The 11,628-nt window shown below is 40.1% G+C and overlaps 2 protein-coding genes across 4 annotated transcripts; one reads left to right on the forward strand and one right to left on the reverse strand.

Moving 5' to 3' along the window:
- Nucleotides 1-2,473: 2,473 nt before the first annotated feature.
- On the reverse strand, nucleotides 2,474-6,743 carry LOC118808109 (keratin, type II cytoskeletal 8-like). The gene is made up of 9 exons (XM_036570542.1): nucleotides 6,418-6,743; nucleotides 5,144-5,352; nucleotides 4,562-4,622; nucleotides 4,362-4,457; nucleotides 4,059-4,223; nucleotides 3,564-3,689; nucleotides 2,843-3,063; nucleotides 2,694-2,722; nucleotides 2,474-2,489 (listed from the first exon to the last, which is right to left on the reverse strand). The coding sequence occupies exons 1-9, from the start codon at nucleotides 6,625-6,627 to the stop codon at nucleotides 2,482-2,484; spliced, it is 1,125 nt and encodes a 374-aa protein (XP_036426435.1). The 5' UTR covers nucleotides 6,628-6,743; the 3' UTR covers nucleotides 2,474-2,481.
- Nucleotides 6,744-6,904: 161 nt separating this feature from the next.
- On the forward strand, nucleotides 6,905-10,432 carry LOC118808108 (keratin, type I cytoskeletal 18-like). 3 transcript variants are annotated; one of them, XM_036570539.1, is made up of 9 exons: nucleotides 6,905-6,972; nucleotides 7,643-7,992; nucleotides 8,109-8,191; nucleotides 8,449-8,605; nucleotides 8,752-8,913; nucleotides 9,007-9,132; nucleotides 9,603-9,823; nucleotides 9,969-10,006; nucleotides 10,240-10,432. In XM_036570539.1, the coding sequence occupies exons 2-9, from the start codon at nucleotides 7,654-7,656 to the stop codon at nucleotides 10,260-10,262; spliced, it is 1,149 nt and encodes a 382-aa protein (XP_036426432.1). In that variant the 5' UTR covers nucleotides 6,905-6,972; nucleotides 7,643-7,653; the 3' UTR covers nucleotides 10,263-10,432. The 3 variants fall into 3 exon arrangements, with proteins under 3 accessions (XP_036426432.1, XP_036426433.1, XP_036426434.1); XM_036570540.1 differs by having other exon boundaries at nucleotides 9,974-10,006; XM_036570541.1 differs by lacking the exon at nucleotides 9,969-10,006.
- The last annotated feature ends 1,196 nt before the right edge of the window (nucleotides 10,433-11,628 follow it).

An 11,628-nucleotide genomic window follows, 5' to 3' on the forward strand; every position in this document is an offset into this window, starting at 1 on the left:
TGGGCTTGTAATAAACTTAGAAGACACGTGTAAGTTCACTGGTCTTTTCGGATTGTAAATAAAATTACTGCATTTTTGTAGAAAATTGAGACCCCTGGATCCTATGCCCATCACTGTCAAGAAATCTCAGTCAGTAAGTTTCTCTGGAATGGATCATTTCACATCGAACCTCTTTGTTTACATCTCAACAATAGAAATACACAGAAATTTTGAAGAATGAAATTCTACCTCAACTACCAAAGCATAAAAGATAGAGACATTTTTAATGACTTACTCAATATCTCATATTTCTTAATATTTAGAAAATGTACTGGAGCAAATTTGGCCTTTTCTGTCTCTACACCAATGACTTGTCAAATTAAAAAACAAAAATTAAGGCCATACTCACTTTTAAAGCCTCTGCATCTCATAAGCCAAAGACGATACAAGCCTAAATTTCTGCACACTATCTATTGGGTACAGTGATATTTCCTTTAAGTATTAAGCAAATCTAAGATTGTCTGAAGGGGGCCTGATTTCAGTTAGGGTGACCCTGTGATGAGGATTTCTCATAACACTTACATAACACTTCATGCAGGACAAAAAGACACAGTAAGTTAAAATGCTGAAGGGGGTTGTGTAAACAGTTTTAAATAGAGTCTCCTATGCTGAGTAATTAACCATTTCCATTGTGTGATTAGCAAAATAAGATTGTCTCCTTTCAAAACTTTTAGAACTTGTTAATGGTTGAGTTAACTTATGGAATAAACCAAACATCTTGGTCTGCATTCCGTTGCAAATTAAGTCAAAACATGATGTTGGACATCTGGAAGACAAAGTGAATAATTAGAGCTCTAAAAGAGCGTTTGCAAGCCCAAAACGATGAAACTGACTAACGGGCTGTTCAATCTGTGTGATGTTTGAATCCGGAAGAAACATCTATTTCTTTTTATATTCTATTTTACAATGCATACTAAAATCCTGCAAAACTTGTGCTGGGGTGCATCACAAACCAGTCATTTCATATTTATAGGCATAAGCGTGATAGCAAGTATGCGAGCAAGTGAAGTTGTGGGGTGAAATTGGCTGTAGTCCCAGACATTTTGCTGCTGAAATTGTCATCTTCATCGTTTTATTTCTTTCCAGGTCTCAATATCACTGTTTGAGAGCCAAGTACATGTGCTGTATTCTAAAACAGACCTTCCCCTATCACCCTCCTAATCACAAACAAACATGTCTAGGCCTCCAAGTTACATTCACAGTGAATGTTCAGTAAGATTTTTAAAAAGCCAGGTATAGTAGTGTTTCTAGGAAACACTGTATGCCTATACTGTTACAGACTGACAAAGACCAGGACCTACACCATGAGATCATTGCTTACATAAACAGAACAAAAAAGACACACAGCTGTATAGTTAGGAGTAAAAGTTCCCTTTTATTTCCCTAAGGACATTCAAGTATATGTTGCTTTTACATTCACCAAACAAAGAACATGGTAAGGAAATAACAAAAAGACATGGTGCAGTAAAGAGGTATAGGGTCACCAATGGCTCTCCTGAAACCCAGACCTAAGAGGGTAGTGGGGTTATTAAGAGGGTAGACAGGGTTGTTATAGTTTCGAAACTTTCATTTGTTTGTTTTTTTATTTAGTTTTTGATTTTGGTTTTTGATTTCAGTTTAGTTTGTTAGTTTTAAGCCTGTATGAATAGGTATTTTTCGGAAAAGCAATAGTTTTAGTTTAGTTTTCATTTAATTTCAGTTTTAGTTTTAAATATTATGATTAATGCTGTAATAGTAGGTAGCTGATAAGGGTACAATAAAAAAACTTTTTTTTCTCAGTATTTCTGTTTAGTTTTCCTGTGGACAATTTTGTCTTTACTTAGTTTTTGTGTTTCTGAAAACATGTTTTCATTTTTGTGGGGAATACTAAACAGCATTAGTAAATTAAAATGCAAGATTAACCTACATTCCTATAATTTCCACTTGTTGGATTACATACCTTGATTAATCAAAATACATAAGCAGTCATCTTGGAAATGTGATGTGTTTAAGGGCTTTTGCATATTGTAGCCTTCTGCTATACCAGTACTGCAAAAGTAAATATTACAATAATGGTTAACTAATGGCGTATTGTGCAGCCCTATTATACAGTTTGTTAAATCTTGCTCCTAGTTCAATTCATCATCCAATTACTCAGAATCTTATTTAATTAAATCTGGCTTATAAATGAAGGGAAGACACTACAGAATCTGCAGAGTCAACCAAGGACTGGGGTTAAATACCACTGCTTTAAAGCAAATATCAGTACTGTGGCAGCAAGCAGAATCCTTAAAGAAGTTGTGAACTCTCAGAGATCACGTGGCCATCCTTGACTTCAATTTTTATAATCAGGCACTTGGCTTCGTCAGGAGAGTAGATTTGTGAAGGCACCTCACTTGACCAGGACTTTGGGGCCTTGACGTCTGCATAAGCAAGGACGGGGGATGGTTTTTTGGTTTGATTTTAGAAATCTGAGCAAAAGATGAGACAAGTTTACTTTAGCGTGACAGTGGCATAGCACAGCCTACGCCCCGGATCTGGATTTGTGACGTAGCTGTGTGAATGTGATTAAAAATGTGATTAAAAATGTTAATTTAATTAAATGAAGATGTGTACGCATGCGTGGCAATGTAAAGAAGAGGTAGTAATAGTTAAAAGAAAAAAAAAACTCTTACCAAGCTGATCACGCCGATGCTCAGCCAATCTATAGGTGAAACAAGAAGAAAAATGAGAACTCTGCTCAGACAGACAGTATAAACCATTCATGCCAAAACAAAAAAATAGTCCAATACAGCCCAGTGGACCTGTTCAAAAACCACTGTACCTCATCTCCTCTCCTTCCAGAAGTTTCCTGTAGGTGGCGATCTCAATATCCAGGGCCAGCTTGAGGTTCATGAGCTCCTGATACTCGCGCACCTGCCGTGCCATCAGTTGTTTGTCCCTGCGGAGCGCATCCTCAAGCTGAGCAATCTGCTCCCGAGCATCGTCCAGAGCCTGCTGCCCGCCCACTTCTGAGTTCCTTATTTCATCCTCCAGACTGATTTTCTTCAAAGGATATGCAGGAACAAATTTGAAACAAGCAAACAAAAGCTAACCTTGAATCAATGATGTGGATAATACAGAGACAGAAAAAGACACTTTGGGTTTCTGGTAGAGGTGCACCATTGTGGATATATATGGCTTACTTCTTTATAGCCAAATTTGTTTTTTGCGGATTGTTTTTGCTGATGGCATGTTTTTAGTCCAGTTTTAACTGGCCAGTGTATTACTGCAACAGGCAGCAAAATCAACAACTCTTTTTAAATTGTATTTATTTGTTTTTTTACCTAAATTTCACACTTTGCAGGTTACAAAACACACTAAACACAGGCTGGTGGCCTGCGAATGTGTACAAACAGCATCCAAATGCAGTCCATGTCTACTTGGACAGCAAGTTAATTGGAAAAAATAAAAATAAACTGGTAAATGGTCACGTAAGGAATGAATATTGGCTGATTACAATTATGGCACTTGAAAATTAAAGCCATTGTTATGAAGAGTTATACCTTCTTCTTGAGGGCTTCAATCTCTGCGATGAGCCTCTGAATGCTTCTCTGGATTTCGGAGATCTCTTTTCTGATTTCTTTCACATCTTGTTCGTGCTTCCCTGCTTTTAGCACCATGTCATCCATCTGTGGAATCACATAACATACATGTCCATAACCTATTTGTAAAAGTAATTTTTATCTATAGGATATTGCTGAAGGGCTTCTATGGGATGTATCAGCAGTAATCTATTGCAGGAGGTCTGGAATAGATTACTGACAATGAACTGACAATGTTTTTGGACTTGAATTATCCAGACCTAGCGATGTGTGGGTAACCACCAGTCAACCACAGCTTGTCACATTACATTGTAGTATTAATACTGTAGTATTACGTTTCAGAACTGAGCACTTCACAAAGCTGGAAAAACCCAGTGAACTCCAAAAACATTGAAATATCAAGCCTATTATGCATGATCGCTCTCAGAGTGAGGTCATGGCCAGGAATTCACTGACCTTCCTCCTGTTCCACTGCTCAGCCTCTTCCCGGCTGCGAGCAGCCATGTCCTCATACTGGGCCTTGACTGAATTCAGGATTTCATCCATGTCCAGGTTTCGAGAGTTGCCGGTCTTAATCACCACCGTCTCATTGCGGATCAGAGACTGCAGTTCCTTTATCTCCTATTGCAGAGTGAGAGTCAGAGACCAGCCATCAAGCACACAGCACCAAGGAAAGGATGAACGCAGGTAAACATTAAAATCGGTATACAGCCATTGAACAAAATAAAACCCCCTAATTGTCACTGTGATGACACTAACTTCCTCAAATCCGCGCCTTAAGAAATCCAGCTCTCTCATGATGTCCTCCAGTTGCAACTCCAGGTGCACCCTCTGCAGATAGCCGTCATCTACATCCTGCAGAACAGAAACATAAGAGCGCCCATTGTAACAGGCGGGGGCATTCACCATGGCACACTGAGAAGTCTTGAATAGAAATATTCTGTATGAAATTTCTTTACCTTCTTAGTGAGAATAAAATCATTTTCCAGGTCAGTCTTCTTCTGGATCTCATCCTCATAACTGTTAAATGGAGAATACGTTGAGAGGACAGTTCAGAGGAAAGACGCAAGTGTTGCTAAGCTCTGGAGGCTGTGCTGACCTTGTGGCCAAGGGAAGAAAACAGTGCCAACACTGAGTGGAAACAGACCAAAGCTGCGGAAGCACAGGCTAGATGGATGGCTTTAATGCTGGCCTGCTCTTGCCGCTCTGTGCACTGCTCCCAACACGGAGCACATACCAGAGTGTTTCTGCACCCAACCCCTCCTTTCATGGCTCACTGGACAGCAATTGTTTATGTAATTGCTACGGAAGATCATGTCTCTTGAAAGTTCTTAAAATGGAGAAACCAAACTTGTGGACACAACATTCAACACTATGCACCTGCTCATAAAGTAGACATCTGGATTTCCAGGAATAGGAGGAACTGAGATTTCTCTAAAGCTTAAATAAATAACTGTTTAGGTGCCTCTGAAACACTCTGTTGTAAATACTCAGTACGCTTGCAACTCCCCCCCAGGTGTCAGTCAATGACCCGCACCCACCTGACTCGGGTGTTGTTCACCTCCTCGTCTGACTTCACCAGCTCGGACTCTAATTTCTGCCGGTCTCGGTCAAGCCCCTCAATCTGTCGCCTTAGATCTGCTCCTACTTCTTTCACAATGTCGTCTATGTTCCCCTTGTAGCTATCCTGCTCCAGCAGAATTTTCAGCCGGGTTTCTAAGATTTTGTTCTCTTCCTCTAGATGACGAACCTAGAGTTTCCATGAAAACATATTTACGGTTGTTAATGTTCAAGACAAATACTGTAAAATGTGAATTACATGATTTAGTTGAGATTACATTATAAGGTGGGTCCTTTTTATTTGGGACCAAACATAGAGTTACTGGCCCTACACAACCAGCATTAATTATGTTAATGAAACAAGCTTTAAGTGCTTTCTGACACTATTACTTTACCGTACATAGTCACTAAAAAATAAATATGTTACGACTCTGTCAATGTAGTTGTACCATTTTGGCATTTTAGCTTACAAGTGAATGGCACTTTTAATGGGCAGATATCATGGAAAACCAAATTTTCTTCACTAAACATTTGATAAAGGACGTAAACATTGTTAAAGTATCAAAACACACACTCCCCAGTCTTTAAAATTCACTTATGAAAGCACAATAGAAAAAACAGCCCATGTTGAATTCATTGTTTTTGTGATATCACACATTCCCATGTAATACATTCCCATATGCCTATGACATTTTAGCTCTGCCCATTCACTTTGAAAGTATAAGGAGTCTATCAGCCTGGACTGCTTTTTGAATGAGATACAACACAGAGCAGCTAATCACAGTAGATTCTAAATTCTAAAGAGCAAAGAGAGGCTGTTAAATGGTCAGACGCAAAATGCAAATATGTAGGATATGGGCCCTTTCATGGGAACAGTGATGTAGTTGATACATTGTGCAGTGACTTTATTTAGCTCATCCCTAAATTAAACACATATTTGCTTTCAATGTTAATTTGTCAGCAGTGATGTTTTATGACATGGCGACACCTAGTGTTCAAGATCGACACTGCATCTTTATTTGTTTGTTTTCGGAAGCCCTCACATCTCCTCTCTTGAGTTCACTAACAGACCTGCCCAGTTAAGCCCTGAGGCACAGAACGACAGAGATATAACTGAGTGGAACAAATACACATAGAAAAAAAAAACAAGGAATTGAAATAAGCAAATAAGTATTGAAAACAGTGTACCCTGTGTAACTGTAACAATGTTTTAGTTCCTTTCTATGGAATTTCTGGAAAAAATGTGTCTCTTTACCTTGTCAATGAATGCGACAAACTTGTCATTGAGTCCAACCATCTGATCTTTCTCCTTAGTCTTGGCTTGCTGGTCCAGAGGGTCCACTTTGGAGACTGGAGGTGAGTTAAGCAGCGGGTCCAGGTTGGTGGAAGGAATACTCGGGTAGCCCCTGGATGGAGAGGGTGAGTATGACTGGCTGCTGAAACCAGGTCTGCTTCTCGTAGCCATTGTGCTGGAGGTAACTGCTGGGAGGAGAAGTGCTTCAAGAAGAGAAGAGTGGATGTGCAGAGGAACTGAGAGTAGCACCTGTTTATTAAGGGCAAGCAAGGACCTCCCATCATGAATTATGTTCTTTGAGGAAGATGTGGAGAGGATGGCATAAGAACCTGTTTTTTCACCCCAAAAACCTGTTTGACTGGTGTGTGGGCGTCATTTTTCCAGTGGCATCTGCACGAATCAGATATGGTTCTGTATAAAAACACCCATTGCAGGGCATAAAGGCTAAAAGCTGGTTAGAGGCCAGAGTTCCAGGCTGTGTCTTCTTTGCTTTCTATCACTTCTCTGTTACCTGAGGTGAGTACTGACTCGTTCCATTTGCTCAGCTCCATGCACTAAAGAGATGGATTTGCAGTTTTCTGTGTAAGGCTTGTATTTATATTCAAGAATATTTGTAAGAAAAGAATTATATAGCTCATAGTTCGCTCTTTAGCGTTTCATTTCATTCTGTTCTGTTAGTTCAGCACCTGGCCTGCTGTACTTGCTCTCACCTCTCACTTTTGAGCTTTAGCATTTTATTCTAGACCAAGAGTAGCAAGAAAAGAGAAGAACAGCACCTAACAAACCTCAATTTCTGTGTTGATAGATAGGAAATTCTGTACTTTTCACCTAATACTTCATAGTTTCTTTGTTTTTTAACTTCTAGCTACTTTCATTTCCACTTTAGTCCTTATTTTATTTACGTAGCAACACTTTGACCTGTCATGGATTTATGTGTTACCGTGTTTGTTTAATCATTTACTTGATTCTCCACTAAAAATGACTTCAAAACTGACCAATTTACAGTCTTAAATTTTGCACATTTAGAAAGAATATACTAGTAAGTCAGCTGAAACTGGAAAAAACAAGAGTTTTAAAGACTCTAGTTTTTTGCTAAGCCAGCTTTGTGCTAGGCAAGGCCACTGATGTAACGATACATTTACTTGAGTGTGATTTTACGCTGCTCTGTCCTTTCGCCCCCCCGCAGCCCCCATCAGCATGTCTCGCAGCAGTGCCAGCAGTATGTTTGGCGGAGCGGGTGGTCAGGGCGCCCGGGCCTCCGTGTCCAGCCTGCAGAACCTGAGAAACGCCCTCCGCCCGGAGAGCCAGCCTCAGGCTCCGGGCAGCGGAGCCTCAGGTCCTGCACCCACCGACGACAAGAAGACCATGGAGAACCTCAACAACCGTCTGTCCGGCTACCTGAACAGAGTGCGAAAACTGGAGAAATCCAACCAAGAGCTGGAGGAGCAGATCAGAGAGATCTTGGAAAAGAGGGGCCAGACAGCCGACCGGGACTGGGATGAGATAGAGAAACCGCTGGCTGATCTCAGAAAGGAAGTGAGAAACCAATCAGCGACCAACATTTTTACCTAACTTGCTAAGCTAAAATATTGATTAGGGTTCATATATAAAGTTCACTTAATCACTTTCTGACTATTACTTTATGTTTGTAGGTCCGTGAGAAGACCATGGAAAACGCCCGCATTTTACTGCAGATAGACAACAGCAAACTGGCGAATGAAGACTTCAAAAACAAGTAGCGACCATTTTTCAGTATTTTCTATATTCTGAAAGTTATAAAAGCCAGCATGCACATTAGGTAATAAAAATAACAAGTCAGGGAGTTTGTGGCACAACCGGGTCCCAGTAGGACCGTTAGCGCTCCCGGAGTGACAAGCTAGTGCTGACAACAAAAAGACGAATTTATCAGTTCACGTCCTCTTTACATCAACAAATGGTGTGAAACCTGATTGTTACGATTGACTTAAATTTCTTTTTTATGCTTCTTGTCAGGTTGGAGGCAGAAAGGATCGCGCGGCAGGGCGTGGAGCACGAGCTAGCCGAGCTGAGGAGAGTCATTGATGACACGCAGATCGCGCGCCTCAATTTGGAAAGTCAGATCGAGTCCGCCAGGGAGGAGCTCGCTTACCTCAAGAAAGACCACCGCGACGTAAGTTCACTTTTAGTTTAAGTAAAGTAAAGAACTTTATCAAAGTTTACCAGAAGTTGGCTAAATAGTTAAATCATCCAAATACTTTAGTGTGCCACTGCAAAGTTCTCAAAACTCAATAGTCTTCTCTTCCCGTCGTTCTGAAGGAAGTCGCTATGCTGAAGGAGAAAATCAAGGAGTCCAGTGTGACTGTCGAAGCAGATTCCTCTCAGTCCAATCTGAGTGACACTGTCAACAAGATCCGTGCTCAGTATGAAAAGCTGGCCGTTAAGAACCGCGAGGAGACCGACGAGTGGTACAGAAACAAGGTAAGCTTAAATATTGTCTGTGAGGAAAGCTAGATTCACTGTAAGCTTTTTATTTGGAGCTTTTTCTGAGACACTTTCTCACCCTTTTTACAGTTTGACAACATCAAAGTGGAGGTGGCGAAGAACACTGAGTGTCTGCAGAGCAGCAGGACTGAGCTCAATGAGCTTCGCCGACAGAAACAGCTGCGAGAAATTGACATTCAGGCTCTGCAGAACACGGTAACTTCCACCACTCCATAGTAATAAAAGGGCTGAGGAGAGAATACCTTTCTAGCTGTGATATAATACCTGTATTCTGTTACAAATAACAGATAGGTATAAACTTACTACTTACTCACTAAATGGTTTGGTTTCAAATACAGAGTGCCATTGTTACAACCTACCCCACTACCGGGGTGGAATAGATTTTAACAATAATAGAAAACATGCCTGACAAAGTAAGATTTACTAAATAATTAGTTATTTATTTACATTTGTGAGTTGGCTTATTGTTATGGAAATATGTACTTTGTGTTTCAACCAAAGTGTTTAAACTTCCATCAACTCAGGATGGTGTTGGACATGTACAGAAAACATATTCTTATTTCTGATGACAGCCCTCCCTGGTCTCCATTACACTCAACAAATGATCTGTACCTTTGTTATTGAGGACTCTGTCACACTGATGTATTTCAATGGCTTTTGCTCAGATCCTCTCTTTGGAAGAGACTCTGAAGGACGCAGATGGTCGTTACGGGCGGGAAATGGCCCGTCTGAACCGGATCATCCAGCAACTTGGTGCTGAGCTGACCAAAGTACGAGAACAGGTGGAGCGGCAGACCGAAGAGTACCAGGCCCTGCTCAACATAAAGATGAAGCTGGAGGCTGAGATTGACAGCTACCGCCACCTCCTGGGAGGAACTGATGACGGGTCAGAGATTGTTTTAAGGGCTTAATTGGGTGAACTTCTTCAGGATAATAAGGGGAATTCCAGTCACTGGCCTGTATGTCTTGGTTGCCTGGAGTTGCCAATGTAGTTAACACAGGTGTTGGTTCTTCGTCCTTTCCTTTCACAGGGCAGACTTTTCCTTAGAGCAGGCTTTACAGAATAATGGTGAGTTGGCAGAAAAGACTAATAGACTGGATATCCTTTGTAATACTACGTTGACTAAATGCTCCTTTATAAGCATGCAACATACTAACCCAGTCATAACTTTTAATGGTCAGTTATTAATAATTTACAATATTAAATATTTCCTAAAAATTGACATACCTGACGGAATCTGCACCATGCTGGGCAGAAAAAGAGGGTGATTTTTTTGAGCATACAAGTATTTTTTTCCACAGGCCCGTCTAGGCAGCAGAATTAGACCACAGACCATCTGGAAATGGACCCATACAATGCCCAGAACTGACCAGATGAGGAGACTTCTACACCTTTTTCCCTTTCACATAACATTTTATGTGATCTGAAGGTATAATTACCCTGTGCAGAAACTCTTGTATGATCTGTGGCAATAAAATAAAATACTTCATCACAGTCTTGTCCCATTTCTTGCCTAATTTTTGTCCTACACTTTGAATTTGAGACTTGTTTGCTATATTAATGTATTTGTATTGTATCCATGATTTGAGTATTTGTAATACTACATAACACAAAAACATGAAAAATGAAAAGACATGATAAAAGAAAGATAATACAAGCTCAACCGTATGTAGTTAGTGCTGTATTCCATTGCTAATTTAGTACCAACAAAAGTGTCCACATTTACTTGATTTAGTTGTGTAAACAGAAAAACTGAACAGTCAGTTCTCCATTACAGGAAATATGCTGAAGAAACCCAAAAAAGCCCTCAAGTGACTCCACTGAAATCAGGCCAGATATGTGTAGGCACTGAAAATAATGTGTACAAATCTAGAAAACATAAGCACTTTATACCCCTAGCTGACACTTAGCATTGGGCATAGTGCCCTTAAGTTCATGTGCAGCTGCTTCAGAGCATTCCATTCTACTGGCAGTGCTTTTCTATGGAGATTATAAAAACTGTGTGTGTGCAACTGAACACCATGGAATTCGTGAAGAATTGGTGTCTGGATACTTTTGGACATACAGTATATTAGTACACAACATTCCTTTCTGATCTCCGGGTTGATTATTTTCACTCCTTCACAATGCTTTAAACCAGCAGCTTCCACAAGTGTGTCCACCTTTTGCCTTTATTACAACCTCCATTTTTTTTTAGAGACTTTCTTTCAGTTTTCAACCCTATAGGAATGACATTCCTCTTTTCTATTTCATTTTCTCCTTATCTCAGTAAAGACAACTACAGATCCTTTTAGACCCACAGCACTGAGTTGTCTTCTCACAGCGGAAGGATTGACAGAAATCCCTGTGGCTGTTTTTTTAGATCTGAAGCAAGAGTTGAGCTTGACTTTCTCCTCTCTCAAAGATGAAAGTACTTATCGGATAGGTTTAATTATCCAACAGTTTTGGTGTACAAGGTTTCACATTACTGTCTCATTTTCTCTGTATTTTTTAATCATTTTTTGAAAGCCAGTTTTGTAAACTTGTTTTTTTAGTCTGACTTCACTCCTCCTTTTGCAAATGATTATCTTACATCTAATCTACAGAAACATGTCCTTAAAAATGAATAACTTGTACTTAATGAACGTTTTGACTGGAAATTAAATAAAAGGTGGTCTCAACTTTTGCACTGTACTGTGTGTGAACCGATC

The sequence above is a fragment of the Colossoma macropomum genome, unplaced genomic scaffold (genome assembly GCF_904425465.1).
Source record: "Colossoma macropomum unplaced genomic scaffold, Colossoma_macropomum, whole genome shotgun sequence".
Classification (NCBI taxonomy): Eukaryota; Metazoa; Chordata; class Actinopteri; order Characiformes; family Serrasalmidae; genus Colossoma; species Colossoma macropomum.